Source organism: Tachypleus tridentatus, chromosome 1 (assembly GCF_004210375.1).
Source record: "Tachypleus tridentatus isolate NWPU-2018 chromosome 1, ASM421037v1, whole genome shotgun sequence".
NCBI lineage: Eukaryota > Metazoa > Arthropoda > Merostomata > Xiphosura > Limulidae > Tachypleus > Tachypleus tridentatus.
In genome coordinates this window covers 9,018,174-9,034,765 of record NC_134825.1, presented here as the reverse complement: position 1 = coordinate 9,034,765, position 16,592 = coordinate 9,018,174, and the positions used below count along the sequence as shown (strand labels likewise).

General features: G+C 33.4%; 1 protein-coding gene and 1 non-coding gene across 2 annotated transcripts in view; both read left to right on the top strand.

Moving 5' to 3' along the window:
* The first annotated feature begins 3,177 nt into the window (after window positions 1-3,177).
* Window positions 3,178-3,250, top strand: TRNAF-GAA (transfer RNA phenylalanine (anticodon GAA)). Its single transcript has one exon. It is a non-coding gene; the product is annotated as a tRNA-Phe (tRNA).
* A 5,850-nt stretch (window positions 3,251-9,100) lies between these two features.
* The window catches only part of LOC143239797 (BMP-binding endothelial regulator protein-like), a 104,298-nt gene continuing 96,806 nt past the window's right edge, over window positions 9,101-16,592 (top strand). Inside the window, exon 1 of the mRNA XM_076481348.1 lies at window positions 9,101-9,575. Coding sequence (XP_076337463.1) covers window positions 9,470-9,575 — 106 coding nt within the window. The 5' untranslated portion in view covers window positions 9,101-9,469. The remainder of the gene's footprint in view (window positions 9,576-16,592) is intronic.

The following is a 16,592-nucleotide window of genomic DNA, read 5'->3' as shown; positions in this document are numbered from 1 at the left end:
TTGCTGTCAGACAGCTAACGCCATGAATATTCAAAGATGTTTATTAACCATTATATATTAACCAAAAACAGTTAATGTACTGTTATATGCTATGCTTATAATGTTGTAATTTGAATGTTAGCTAGAGGGATCTGTGGGCCATAAGTAATGATGTTATTATGTCGCCCAGAAAGTTCTGATATTTGAAGTCAGGTCTTGTTCCAACATAGGCTATTATAATGTTCCGTTAGGCATCGTTAGTTGAGTAAGAGAATAAATTGTTACACAAAAAGATACTTTATTTTCAAGATATTAGAGTGGACTAGTCAGTGTCAGTCATCTCGGGTACTTTATACAAGTAAGTTGATTTGTTTTCTAAGATTTAACGTCAAGTTTTGTTCCAGCACATCCAAACGTTTAAAAGTATAGTGTTCCGTTAAGCGTCGTCAGGTTAGTAACAGTGAGTTGTTACACAGGATAGTTTATTTTTAAAATACAGAGTGAACCTGTCAGTGTGGCAGCTATCGCGGGTACTTTATACAACTACTTTACTCGTTTTGTTTTAGTTGACGTCATTTGTAACGTAGGCCTACAGCAAGTTATTATAGTGTACAATAATTCGAGTTTGTAGAAACGTCAAAAGAGGAAACAAAGTAATCTGTTAACCTTACATGGACTGGACGTTGAATTATTTTCAACAGATAATTTAAAAGAATCTGCTAACGACAGAAGAAACTACTACAGTGCTTAAGACAATTCCAGGTATCTGTTACGAGTGTGTAGAAGCGAACTAGACGTCTAAAATAAAACTCCTGCTTTTACAAGTTAAACGTATGAAAACATTCAAATACTAAAATTACCTGTTAATGTATAGTTTAAATCTAATCGTTGTTGTTTCTAATATCCGGTACGAATGTATTAAAGTAGCACGTGTCATTCTGATGGAACTATTAACCTGAAAATTCGGAGGTTAAGAAATTTGAGATGCTTTTAACAATTAACGTCGAAACTCTTGAGGTTTAAGGTTTAGTGTTAATAACATAAATATAACAAAATATAACATCGCTACTAATATGTTGTTTTCAATCTTGGAAAGTCTTTATCTCCGTAAAATCGTTACGTTTAATTTATTTACTTAAGTTGCAACTTGCAAACGTAATGTTACGTCATAAATAGTATCTTTGTTTATGTCTTAGTAGCTGTTTATGGTTATCGATTTCGAGTCTGAGTAACTTTCAAGCATATAAATAAACTTTTTGTAATCGTAAATAAAATAACGACCTATATCTCGAGAGTACAACTATTAGTTCAGTGTTCGGCTATTACAACTTTGTCAGGAAATATGATACCCAACAAGTTCACCAATCCAGTTGAAACTGTAATAGCAAAATATTGAGCTAATAAAGTTACATTCTCGAGATATAGGTCGTTATTTTATTTACAGTTACAAAAGGATCGTAATAAACACCAGTTTGAGTTAAACAAAGTTATTAATAAAAAGTCTTATTTTCTGTTCTTTATTTTTTGTAGTTGTTACTGTGTCGGATTTCCAATAACGAAAATAATGACTGTGGAACTCAATTCTTATAGACGAAATCGTAACAAACTCTGGTAAAATGTAGCAATAAGTGTTTTATGTGTTAGGCACTTTGATTATAGAGAGAAAGAATCAGCTAGCTAGCTTCGTTGTTAACAAACCGCAGAGACTTTACAGCAGCTAAAGATAACTGTGTCAAGCAGTCATCTAAATAAAAGTTTTTGAAATGTATGTTGTTTTGTAGAGTTAGGCTTAGCAAGAAAAGTAAAATAAAATGTAATAATTACCTTACAGATTGTACTATTCACAGAATTGTAAAATAAAAATAATACACCTAGATTTATGTACTTCACTAGCGTACTAACGAACCCACTCCATAGCATAACTTAACTTCACATTTCATAGCTAACGGAAATATATAAATTTTGTGAAATCATGCTTGTCTGACAAAAAGGCAAAAAAAGTGTAGTTGAAATAGTCAAACGTCAGTAAATTCCCTTTTGAACCAATCAAAATTAACTTCATTCATGAAATGAATTCGTGGCGTATTTAAAAAGTAATTATTGGTAAAAATCATTTAGATTAACAACTTCTAATATATATAAAAGTTAATGCATTTTGGTAACACTACTTTCCACCAGTCCGCCGCTGGTGCAGCGGTACGTCTACAAATATACATTGCTGTTCGATTTCTCTCGGTGGACTCGGCGGATTGCCCGATGTGGCTTTGCTACAGAAACACACTCACTTTCCACCAAATATTTTTGTCACGTCACTTAGTAACAAAAGTATAAACCTAATATTTTTGTTAGTTTATGTACAGAATGTTTGAAATGAAATATATAGACAACGTAAGTGAAAACTATTTGTTTATTTCTCAATATAGAATCTCTTTTGATTAAAGAGTTTTGTTTTTAATTTAAATCTTAGTGAAATAACAGAATTTAATTCACAAATTATTTAAGTTCAAAATTGAATCAGCATTTTTGCTTTCATTTTATGCACTTGGCTCTAGGCTGGATAATCTCACACTACATCTGTTTTTTTTACTTTCGGCTTACCATACCAACACTTACTACACTTATCAGGTTTCAGTGACCCCTTGCATCTCCGTCACTAAAATTGTAATGGGCAGAGAGTAATCGAAATATACTATCTGAATAAATGCATTTTAGGTTTTATAAGTTATTTAATTTCAAGTGTGACGTGATACACACTGGCTTTTATACCGTTAAATGTGCAGTATCAAAATAAAGTAATTCAAGGTACATTCTTGTAAACAGGTCATTGGGTTCTACCGAGGTTCCTAGAAAGTCAGATATGGTGTTAATTATGTTGTTATATAACATAATTCTTGTCAATACGGAAAGCCTAAGGTTGCAAGCAAAGAAATTCTTCCACTTTTAGTAACATCTTTTTAACTAGTTCTATAGATTAACACAAGGCCAAACCAAGAAAGGTTCCGAGCGACGCCAATTTTTTGACGTAAGCCAATGTTGTTGTGTTTGTAATTATTTTGATGTAAATCTCTATATGTTATATACTTTGGAGAGTATTCAAGAAAAAGAAAAATCTTTACAATAATATAAATAATTATATACATTTTTTCTTATTTAATTATAAAATAAATAATAAGGCAACATAACAAAATTATTAAACAAGCCGAGATAGCTCAGTTGGGAGAGCGTTAGACTGAAGATCTAAAGGTCCCTGGTTCGATCCCGGGTCTCGGCGGCTAATTGTATTTTATATCACTTATTTGTGTAAATATACATCTAATATTTATGCGTTTTCATTTTACATACATACTTAATTTGTAATAATAAATTCTATGCGTTTTATAACGATTCCAGATGTAAACTGCAAACATTTTGAGGTGAAGACAAGATAGAGCATCTAATAATATTAAGTTTTCTTCTGTATAGGGCCTAGTGTGAGTCAGTTTTCTAAGTTGCATCTCAAGTGTTATAACACCAAATTATGAAAAATAATTGTATTTCATTTGCCCATGTTTATTTATTTTCGATGTCTTGAACAATAACTGAAATGTTAAAAGTTTCCACAACTGGAATAGGTTTAAAAGATGCGTAACAGATAAATTATTATTATGCAGCTCATGAATTTTTGGTAATGTTTTCGTGAGAATCAACGTAACATATATCTTACTTTGGCCCATAATGACATTATAACAACAGGTCATAATGGTGTTAGTTAAAACGATCTTTTGCACAAACTAAATAAAATACCTTTGGTAGATACAAGTACAATTACAAAAACTTTTATGAATCACGGTTGAAACATTAGCTATTTTTATACTTACTTGTTAATTTTAAAAAATCAGATGGGAAAAGTTTGACATATTTTCTTGATATATATATATATATATGTTTCCTTTATTCAGGTTTTCTTTATTTTGTTTTGTGTCTACATTTACTTCAAATAGGTCTCAAAAGATGTCGCTAATAATTAATTTCAAATAAAGTCTTAGCTTGTAATTCCTACACAGTGTTCTAAAGTGATATCATGCAAATACTACACTTGAAGTGGATACAAAATAAATAAGAAAGTTTATTATAAACTACATGTGTTTCAAAATTCATTACAAATCACCTTTTTTATCTCGGAAGGGATTATATTATTATATCATTGGAACCTTGTAGGCTACATTTTTAATCTACACGTTTATACAAGTCGGTATTGTTATTAAACCGGAAAAAAAAACAAAAAAAAAGTTTAATGCTAATAACTTGATGGGTGTGACTTTAATGATTAGAATTTTTTTAAAGTTTAGAAAAGAATTTGAAGCTCATTAAAATCAAGTCAGGCTGATTTGGATTGAGGCTGTCACTATGAATTAGTAAGTTAGAGAGTTTATTGGTTCAGTTAATGAGTAATCAGTACATGATTTAGTCAGTTGTTTGTTACTATCAAACGATTAAAAAGTTCACTGATGTGAGTATTTAGCATGTGTTTCGATGAAGAAACTGAGATACAGAATTAAACAACAAAGTTAGGCCTATCGGTAAATGATTGTTACGTTAATCTCTGGACTTGTAGAGATAACACATGATCGTAAGTAGACTGGACTTTGCATCATTCTTTTATTGCCCCCCGTGGCTCAACGGAAAGTCTAAAGGCTTATAATGCTATAAACCGGATTTGATACTCATGGTGGGCGCAGCACAGAAAGCCCGTTGTGTAACTTTTTTTTTTCTCTCTCTCCCTTTTACTGAATAATAAAAAAGATTCGCTCAATAATAGGAACTATTACGACATTGGTATCAGGAGTGGAGCCATTTTGGTAAAAATAAAACAGAATCCACACTCAAAGATGACCACACGATCTCTAGAAGAGACTGAAACTTTACGGGTAAAAATTAACAGTGGAAAGAAGTTCAATGAGATAAAAGATAATAAAATATCGAACAAGGTCAAGAGCATAAAACATGAGAATCAATCCGGTCTACACTTGCTACCGCTCATGTTGTGCTATCTATGAGAGGAGGAGTTTTATGTACTATTACCACTACACCACTAAATCATCAATATAAAGTACTGCAGGCAAGTCCAACAACATCAATAGATTATGATTGAAATGAGTCATGAAAGACATAGTAGGTGCAGTTTCCAAAGACAATGGTTGGAATAGATAACAGGATAAGCTATTTAGTTTGCTGCTCGTTTGAAGGATTAACTTTTGTAAAATTAAGCAACTAAGAGCTGTAATAACTATCAAACAATAGTGTCCATTCTTTCCCTTATTAAATGAGGTAACACATCAGAACAAAAGTTTAAACAAAGATTAAGAGCAGGGTGACTAAAAAGAACAAGACCTTGGCCGAAAGAACTGAAGACGTGGAAAGACTTGTATTCAGACGAACAGAAAGAAAAATAGGTATGGATTAATAAAAGTAATTGAAATTTATGTTAAACTTAGTTCATTTATGATGTTAGGCTTAGTGGTGAATATTTGTTTATGATTATTGCTTGGATAATAACAGCAGGGAATATGCCGTTCTCGTTTCCAGTTGATTCTTGCAGTGAACAACAATAATCTCTAAAAATGGAGGAGGGGAGAAAGATCCAGATTTTCCTTTCCGTTATCCGATCTTATTGAATTTTGTTTTTAGTTTTGTACTGATAATTGTCATCTATCTAAGTACTTGTTTTATTTCTGGACGACTATTACTGTGTGCTTTATATTGTGGACACAAAATGGTATTGCATGCGAACTAGCAGCGATCCGCAAAACATGTTTGGTCGTTATCATGTCCTTTGCTTGAATTTTCCATTTTTTATGATGTTTCTGCACACTATTTAAGCTACGCTTTCTTGTAAGTAATGGATAAAACATGGTTATTTTGAAAACAAAAAAACAACAAAAAAACGTGGTTAGTGTATTGTCCATTTTTTAAAGAAAATTACATACGAGTTAAATGTTGTTTATGTGAAATAGCCTGCAAATAGAAAACTAAAATTGAAATCGAAGCCAGTCGTCACGTGGTAACAACAACACTGTGTCATCGTCTACCATACTAATTGCATTAAAAAGTTTGACTAAGCAAAATACCCCCCAATGGCACAGCGATACGTCTGCGAACGTAAGGCGCTAGAATTCGGGTTTCGATACCCGTGGTAGTCAGAACACAGATAGCCCCTTGTGTAGCCTTGCGCTTAATCACAAAAAAAAACTACTAAAAAACAGACAAGATGATTTTGAATATTAAAGTCAATGCACAATCCGGACTTCTCGGACAAAGGCTCTTCCAACGATATGAGACATATAGCATCTGATAGAGAAATTTGCGAGTAAAGCTCCAAACAGGCAAGTAGACACACGCGATCGTATTATGTATATTAATATAGTTTTGCACATAAACTGATGCATTTCGAATGTCAATAAACAAAGACAGGAGAAGAGTTAAAAATGTTCTAACTGTGTGTTTTATTTTATGCACTGTCATTAAAAAGGTGTTATAATGTATGGATTTCAGACTTTATTTTTTGTCGTTTGGTGTCAACTTTTACTCCAGTGAATTTCGCGTCTATTATACAGTAGTATGATCACGTTCCAAATAACCAGAACATTAGGCAACAAAAATATGACGATCACTGCTTTACTTGTACGTTCTGAAAGATCCCGCTTAAATATTAACATTCTATAAAACTGACTGAAAGATAAAAGTTATTTAGAACTCATGCTGCCTTTTAATGAAGGTTAAGAAACCAGGAATAAAGAAACTAATTTACTTTTATATATATATACAATAATCACGTCAGCTATAAAAACAATACATTATATTCTTTATGTAGGTGCTGGGAGGTTTGAAGTACACAGCAACCAATAAAATATGTGGAAAAATTGACACAAGTTGTAATATCAGTACATACAGTAACCATATCTACAATCGTTAAAATACACATACCGTGTAAACTAACTTTAGCTACTAATGTGGTTTTCGCTGTCGTACGACATCTTTGTACCCAACGAAGTGTTAGGGACAACTGACGACAAGGTTTCTAAATATACTCTCCACTCTAGGACTTCTGAAATAACGTCACAGTAAAGATAGATTATTTCTGATCTAGTGAAAGTGAAAAGTATAGTTTGATTCTGTTGAAATTTTAGCTTATCTTTTGCCCTGGCCTAACGCTAGTATTATGAGAAGATTGTAAGAACAACATTCAGTTTTGAATTTCTTTACTGATTTGTCTTTGTGCTGCGCAAGGGATCAGTAATTATTTTTCAAACTCCTGGAGGTGTCGACAAATGCTTGAAAGATTCGCGGCTCGAGCCTATAGGTGCGGAAATTTTCAGCATTTTTTACTCTGATATTTCAAGACCCCAACTGGAGGTTCGGGTCAATGTCAAATAAAATCGGGCATGTGCCCAGTTACGCCTCTTCAAGTTCCTAATCATTGTTACTTGGTAAAATGGTACTGAATGATTTGATAAAAAAATGTACACAATGTGAGTATATCATTGGTCTAGGTTAGAAAAATGAATTAGGCTAGACCTATATGTTTTAAGCTTATAGAAATTTATAAGATAATATTGGGACTGTACATTCAGATTATTGCTAGTGTACCCATATACAAATCCAACACAATCTAATCGTAATTTATTTGAAGACTTCCAGTTACTGAGGTGGATATGATAATTATGCAGATAAACCTTGCAGAAATATCGATAAAACCTTTCATCTGTGAACTATAAATTTTACCTTTAGACTATTATGAACAATTTATGTCAGTCTAACGAGCTTAGAAATCCTCATCAACAAAAATCAGACCTTAAAGTTGAAAATATGTTACCGCTTGTATAAAAGTATTACTTAGAAAAATGTGTACTTATTTGGACTCATTATTTTTACTTTTATCAAACAATACGGTATTCATCAGTTGATGGAGACCAGAACTTCCTTCCATTCAACATGCTTTCCGGTTAGGCTTGTACACGCAACTGTGTCATGTATAGAAGATCGTTCTGTTCCTCAAGCAATTTTCTAAACCTTTCTCATTTTATTTCATTTATGTTTTATGCACTTGATTATGTATTTCTTGCAGTGTTATATAATAATTTTGCTACTATCAGTAATAACTGCATGTGCTATTAGGATGTATTTTTAAGAGATTTGCATATGTAGTACGATATTTATATATCGCTTCCGGGTGACTTAGCGTAAAATGTGAGGACTTTTAGTCATTTTGATACTCGCAGTGGAAAGAAATAACTGTGTAGTTTTGTGCTTAACAGTAAACAAATATTTATGTATCAGTTTCAAACAAAGTGCCCTCTACCGTTTCTTTAATTTGATGGCTAAAAACATTTTCCTATCTTTAATTTATTACTTACAGTCGAACACTTTGATTTCTCCTGTTATTCTGGGTATATGCTACTTGTTAGGCCTAACAATCAGCACTTCGATTCGTTCACCAAGTATCTTGAACGTGTTAACTTAAGGCTAAATAATGACTTAAAATGTTTGTCCTGTATCATAACTTTTTTTGGATAACGCATCCACAATCACAATTAAACACTCACGAACGTAAGTTCAAATTTCAATCTAATAGCGCCTGGTTGTGTGTATTTCTAATTCAATCATTCAGTGCTGTTACTAGTTACGTGTTCGTATTTCAATGTTATATTCAAGCAACGAAATTATAAAATTTTTAAAGCATCACTCTAATAAATGCAAACTTTATTAATACCATTATTTGGTTCTTTGGCTTTGGGATAAAGCTATAGAAAGTGTTATCTTTACTGTTCGTATTCCAGGGATTGAACTTCAACTTTTACCGTTATAATTGACATTATACATGAAATGTTTTGTAATTATTTCATACGTTTGTTTACCGTTATTTCCTTTTGTACATTCTGTAAACGCGTGCTTTGTAATATATATATGTTTTGCTTATTTGTCACTGGTTTTTAAGACTTCACGCTCAATTTCACAAGTCTCTGTACTATGACACAATATTTTTATCTAGCTCACGTTGCACAAATACACAGGAAGTTCGTCTACCAGGAGAGGGCGCTACACTCATATCAGCCTAAAAAATATATACTTAACGAGTTGAATACATGTGGGATCTCAGTTCGTAGTAAATCTCTTAGTGTGTCGGTTACATGCTTTGCCATCAGACAAGTTATTTCAAGTTTTACTAAATACTCTGTCCTGCTGTGTGCTTGTTTTTTAAGTCTGTTATTAGAGATAAACTAAATATAGAAGACTATAAATTTATTCGATAAACATATTTTATTTGAAAAACAGAGCATAACGCAAAATACGACAAATACTTTGTTAAGGTTTTTATTTTCAGCCTTATGTAGTTTTGAGCTCTCAGCTCTAATATCTATTGCGATTCGGGACAACAAAAACAACGACCCAAAAGAACGTCAAGAAGCAACGACCAAAGTGCCAACCTTCCGTGGCAAAGACTCGGAGACCGATGGCAACGAATAGCAGTATAACCGGGCTTGTATCACGTCTCGCACTAACTACTTTTCTCACATTTCTCTTGACTCCGAACATTTCCAAGGGTCTCATTCACGGTGGTAAGTTACGCTTATTCTCGGAACTCTCGTATTTTAATATGGATTAATTCCCATCTTATTTCTGATAACGTAAGTAACAACTGATAATATCTTAGATAAAAGCACGAAAACAGAAAATGTTTGTAATACCAGTGGAGGTTAAGGCCAAACAACAACTAGTTAAAAGATTAAATGTAAATTGAATTTATGTATTTGATCTACAAAAGGCAAAACTGTCGTTTAGAGTATGTTCTCACACATCTATTATGTGTCGTACATGTGATACCAGTGGTTACATTTTGCATACTTCCTGATTTGTACGAGTTTAATATTAAAATGATTTCACTACAAACTTGTTCATTAACAGCATATAAGAAAGAAAATATAAAACTAGATATCGTTACATTAACGGTTCTTCATTGGTGGCACTCTTTGACGTGTCACTTGGAGAAATAATACTTATTTGTCTAGCCCCACGGGTTAATAATACTTATTTGTCTAGCCCCACGGGTTTTCGAGTCTCCAGACAACCAGTACTTCCTCTTCTGATAAAAAATGTCATACATTGTCACGAATTTAGTGAGAAATCCTGGGCGGTATTTATTTACACAAAGATTGTGAAGTTATTCCAGAGTTATTAGCGTCTAGTGCTGATACGCACCACTAGGTGGTACGCTATCGCCTATCTCATTATGTGTTTTTATTCAATAATCTATCCTGCGGTTTGTTTGTGACGCATGGTACAGATAACAATATCAAAAACAATATAATCTATTTAATATGCCTGTTTTGTTGAAGCAAATATATATATATACATATATATATATATAGTATGATTAAACCAGTAACTAGTCAACACCTATTCCACAATCAACTTGCTTTCCTATTACACATTTAAAATAATAATTACTTCTAATTGTAAGTTACAAAGACACGTGCAGAATTTAAATCAGACTTCTTTGTTGGTTTCAAATTCTTGCGCGAGAGCTATCTGCGCTAACCGTTCCTAATTTTGAACTGATAGGTTAGAGAGAAGGCAGCCAGTCAACAGCACCCACCGCCAACTGTTGGGCTACTCTAATCGAACATGGAGATTTCACCGTTGCTCTCATAATGGAGCGCAATTTTGCAACAATGGAACGTTAACCATGGACATTTGGATCAACAGCCCGACATACTATCCTTTGGGTCACTCCCAGACGGATTGTAATTCTACTTAAAATTTTCTTTCTTAACTTTTGAAAAAAATGAAACTTAATTTTATTTTGATTTGAAACATGAACTCTTTTATAAAAAAATCATTACTTTTAGCATATATAAATTTTAACTGTTTCTCCCTCTAGGCTTACGCGCTTAAATTATGCCCCTGTTCATACGTAACGAAACTTAAACTGCTCCTAGTTGCCAAGCCGTAATGTTACACAAATTGCTTGTGTTTTAGGGACCCTAACCTGTAATAGTCTCATCAAGTCTTAGATGTAATAAATTAGATATTATCTTATTCTGTCGAAATTAATAAACACTGGGAATGTGCATGACTGTTGCCTTTTCCCTAATAATGTTTGAAATAATTTGAACAGGTTTTGTGGAATGTTTTTCAGTTGTTTTGTTTAAACTACAGATGGCAGGTTAGAGCCATAAGAAGTAACAAGGTTTATTAACTGCGTTTTCATTCTTTCTTTTAAAGGATATAATTGAGGAGGACTATATTTAGCAAAACTGATTTCAACACTTACGTCAACTATAAACACAATGCATTATATTCTTTATGTAGGTAACACGGAGGTTTGAAGTACACGACAGCCAATAAAATGTGTTAAAATTGACACAACTTGTAATATCAGTACATACAGTAACCACATCTACAATTCTTAAAATACATATACCGTGTAAACTAACTTTAACTAGTGATGTGGTTTTGGCTGTCGTATGATATCTTTGTACCCATCTCCACTTTTTTCACACCTATCGTGTTTTTGATTAGATATTATGACTTTCTGTCAACACACAACAACAAACAACAAGAAGTAATAATGTGACACTCGATAGTAACATTAGCTTCAGGATCGCAACCTTATTGTTTAGAACAGACCTATATTTTATATAACCAACCAGATTCTTTAAAATACTTGGTGATAGTGTTTCTTCTATAAAACAGTGGATAACCTCCTTTATACGAACGCCGTGGAATTTAGATCAACAGTTTCTTGTCATCGCCTTCTTGCAAGCGGTACAGCCGTATCAAACATCAGTATTTATGCTAATTGCTTAAGCTTATATCACGTGGCGCGAAACGTTCTTTAAGTAGGATAATTTGATAAAATCTAGAAAATGTATGCTGAAAGTCGACAATGAATAATCAACAATAACTGTCAACCCGTATGATTCTTTTGAAAACTTAGTTAGAAACTGCTACCCTAGTTTGCTTGGCTTAACCAGTACTTATGTACATGCACGTCCTTTTACCATATAGTTTTGCTGCTCTAAATCAGTCATCTTTAATCCGAATGACAAAACATTAAAACCGGTTCACTTTTATTCTTATGTGAATCTGTAATAAAAATGTTAGACTGATAGCTCACATGACTTTTTGCGTGGGCATGAGCACAAATTTTTGTTAAATGTGAACGATTGTTGCTGAATAATTTTACACACGTTGTTTTTAGTTAAACCAATTGAGAGTTTTAATTGTATATTGTAAAGATCTATCAGTGTGCCAAATTAAAAAAAAATGTATAAAGGAAAAGTTTGTTTTTTATTAAATAAATTCTCCATACATTTGACGCCCCCACTGATACAATAGTAAGTCTAAGGATTTACAACGCTAAAATCAGGGATTCGATTCCCCTTAGTGGACTCAGCAGTTAGCCTGATGTGGCTTTCCTTTTAAGAAAAAACACACACATATACATTTGGTGCGAAGACAAAAAGTGGGGTAGGAACCCAATCAAAATTGGAAACGTATTTCAGCTATTTCTCAATGGATTGTCTTGAAATTTGGTATGTGAAATAACGTTGTAATATAGTGCATCCACTGAAAATATGTGTTTGGATTAATACAGTCCGAGCTGAGGAAGGTGGAAAATAGCTAAAGTATCATCCATGTTCATAATACACTGTATGTCCTGTTGTTGTTTTGTTGTTACAAGACACACAACCGTGTCTTGAGTGTTGATCAAAAATGGATAAAACATTTTGTTTTTATAAAATCATTCACATTTCATCAAAATGAAACGTAATAACAACATGAAAGTATAAATATTATAACTGTATTAATGTCTACAATATAATCGTTGTTAAAATCAAATCAAACATAAAACTCGATTTAAAAAGCAGTTTGAATACTAATCTGTCTCTGTCCATCACAGAGATCGAACGCCAAATTTAAAGCGTTTCCCGTTGAACCATGGGAAGACTCATTCAAAATAAATTACAAGGTTACAAACTGGCCTAATTGGTTTTGCTCAACGCAGAGATCGAAACCATAATTTTAGACATTTCCCACTGAACCTTTGTGAGAATTATTGGAAGAAGATAAATGATCATTAGAATGATTTAAAAGGAAAGATCTTGAATGGTTTATCTATTGGTGAGGATAGTTTCTTTTTACAGAAACATAACTCACAGTCTCTGATGCTTTCGAGCATTAAGAAGGTTTGTTCGTTGTTGGTTGATAGTTTGTTTTGGAATTTCGCACAAAGCTACTCGAGGGCTATCTGTGCTAGCCGTCCCTAATTTAGCAGTGTAAGACTAGAGGGAAGGCAGCTAGTCATCACCACCCACCGCCAACTCTTGGGCTACTCTTTTACCAACGAATAGTGGGATTGACCGTCACATTATACACCCCCACGGCTGAGAGGGCGAGCATATTTAGCGCGACGCGGGCGCGAACCCGCGACCCTCGGATTACGAGTCGCACGCCTTACGCGCTTGGCCATGCCAGGCCTGGTTGATAGTACAGTACGATAATAACACAAAAATAATTTCACTCCAGGAAATGAGAGTCAATTTGTTTCTGTTAATTTACATTATCAGGTCTGTGAAACAGACAATATAGTATTTATATTTTACGTGGGATATCCAGGAAATGTTTAGATTTGAAACAATAACAGATTTTTTACCTCCGGTAGTTACAGAACACGAGTAAGAAGTTGACCGAATTTTTCATCCGAACCAATCAGTTAGCTTCTACAATTGGAACACTATTAGTGAATCAAAGAATTATTAATTGAAATCCGTTTGCAGCAGTTAATAATTAACTAGCATTCTATACTCCACCCTTATTAAAGGAAGCATTTGGGTGATGTGTATAAGACACCACACCCGTTCATATAATGTACATCAATTACGTTCTAGTCACACCACTACTGTGCACTAGTTTTTTTATTTCGATTTAATAAGGTTTGATTTTCTACGTTTCTATGATACACGACTTACGTTACAATGACAACTAATATAATATACTTAAGATAACATAATTCCTTCTTTGTTATGATGTTGTACCTTCCAAAGTACAATCTTCCTAGAGTTGAAGAATCTCTGTATAAGGAGGAATTTCACGTTGAGTGAGGCACATAAATCCAGTGGTATATAACATTAGTTCATCCAGTAGTATATAACATTAGTTCATCCAGTAGTATATAACATTAGTTCATCCAGTGGTGTATAACATTAGTTCATCCAGTAGTATATAACATTAGTTCATCCAGTGGTAAATAACATTAGTTCATCCAGTGGTATATAACATGAATTCATCCAGTGGTATATAACATTAGTTCATCCAGTGGTATATAACATTAGTTCATCCAGTGGTATATAACATGAATTCATCCAGTGGTATATAACATTAGTTCATCCAGTGGTATATAACATTAGTTCATCCAGTGGTGTATAACATTAGTTCATCCAGTGGTATATAACATTAGTTCATCCAGTGGTATATAACATTAGTTCATCCAGTGGTATATAACACGAATTCATCCAGTGGTATATAACATTAGTTCATCCAGTGGTATATAACATTAGTTCATCCAGTGGTATATAACATGAATTCATCCAGTGGTATATAACATTAGTTCATCCAGTGGTATATAACATTAGTTCATCCAGTGGTATATAACACGAATTCATCCAGTGGTATATAACACGAATTCATCCAGTGGTATATAACATTAGTTCATCCAGTGGTGTATAACATGAATTCATCCAGTGGTATATAACATTAGTTCATCCAGTGGTATATAACATGAATTCATCCAGTGGTATATAACATTAGTTCATCCAGTGGTATATAACATTAGTTCATCCAGTGGTATATAACATTAGTTCATCCAGTGGTATATAACATGAATTCATCCAGTGGTATATAACATTAGTTCATCCAGTGGTATATAACATTAGTTCATCCAGTGGTGTATAACATGAATTCATCCAGTGGTATATAACATTAGTTCATCCAGTGGTGTATAACACAAATTCATCCAGTGGTATATAACATTAGTTCATCCAGTGGTATATAACATGAATTCATCCAGTGGTATATAACATTAGTTCATCCAGTGGTATATAACATTAGTTCATCCAGTGGTATATAACATTAGTTCATCCAGTGGTGTATAACATGAATTCATCCAGTGGTATATAACACGAATTCATCCAGTGGTATATAACACGAATTCATCCAGTGGTATATAACATTAGTTCATCCAGTGATATATAACACGAATTCATCCAGTGGTATATAACACGAATTCATCCAGTGGTATATAACATTAGTTCATCCAGTGATATATAACATTAGTTCATCCAGTGGTATATAACACGAATTCATCCAGTGGTATATAACATTAGTTCATCCAGTGGTGTATAACATGAATTCATCCAGTGGTATATAACACGAATTCATCCAGTGGTATATAACATTAGTTCATCCAGTGATATATAACACGAATTCATCCAGTGGTATATAACACGAATTCATCCAGTGGTATATAACATTGGTTCATCCAGTGGTGTATATGAAATCCAGTGGTATATAACACGAATTCATCCAGTGGTATATAACACGAATTCATCCAGTGGTATATAACATTAGTTCATCCAGTGATATATAACACGAATTCATCCAGTGGTATATAACATTAGTTCATCCAGTGGTGTATAACATGAATTCATCCAGTGGTATATAACACGAATTCATCCAGTCGTATATAACATTAGTTCATCCAGTGATATATAACACGAATTCATCCAGTGGTATATAACACGAATTCATCCTTATTTAAGACAATGCCTCCTGAATCATGACATGTTTCTTGTAGTAATGCAAACTTGATTCGATTTTCAAATGTTTACATAGAAACAGCCAAGGGAGAAGTGTTGTCGGACACTTCAGAAGTGTGTATTAAAAAAAGTAAATTGTTCTATTTACACACAGAATTAAGTGTCTCTCAAACTCTCAGAAAACACGAACTGCTTGTGGTCCCTCGTGCTCACTCATATAAATCTCTCGGACCACTCAGCACATACTGTCACTCTCCTTCAAGGACTGGCTTCAGGCACTGTGTGACAATTCTGGCCATGGTACTAGTGTTAATCATGAAATATTTTTTCATGCGTCACACGGTGATTAAGACATGCCAGTGCGTTCTTTAGCCAATTAATACAATACATTTCACAACTGTACTGTGTGTTTACAATGTATGTTTTTAAAATGTTTATTATTATTATAACAAAGGTCGGCCTTTCTAGTTGTTCGTGCTGGCAGAACAGGAAATGCGTAAAGTATTATAATAGTTAAAGTTGTAAATGCTGTAGTGTATTTAGAAATACAGTAAATTAATGAGATATGTGTTTGTTTGTTTGTTTTTAATTTCACGCAAAGCTACTCGAGGGCGATCTGCATTGGCCGTCCCTAACTTAGAACTGTAAGACTAGAGGGAAGGCAGCTAGTCACTACCACCCAGGACCTACAAATCGTTGGTAAATGAGTAGCCCAGAGTTGGTGGCGTTATAATGTGACGGTCAATCCCACTATTC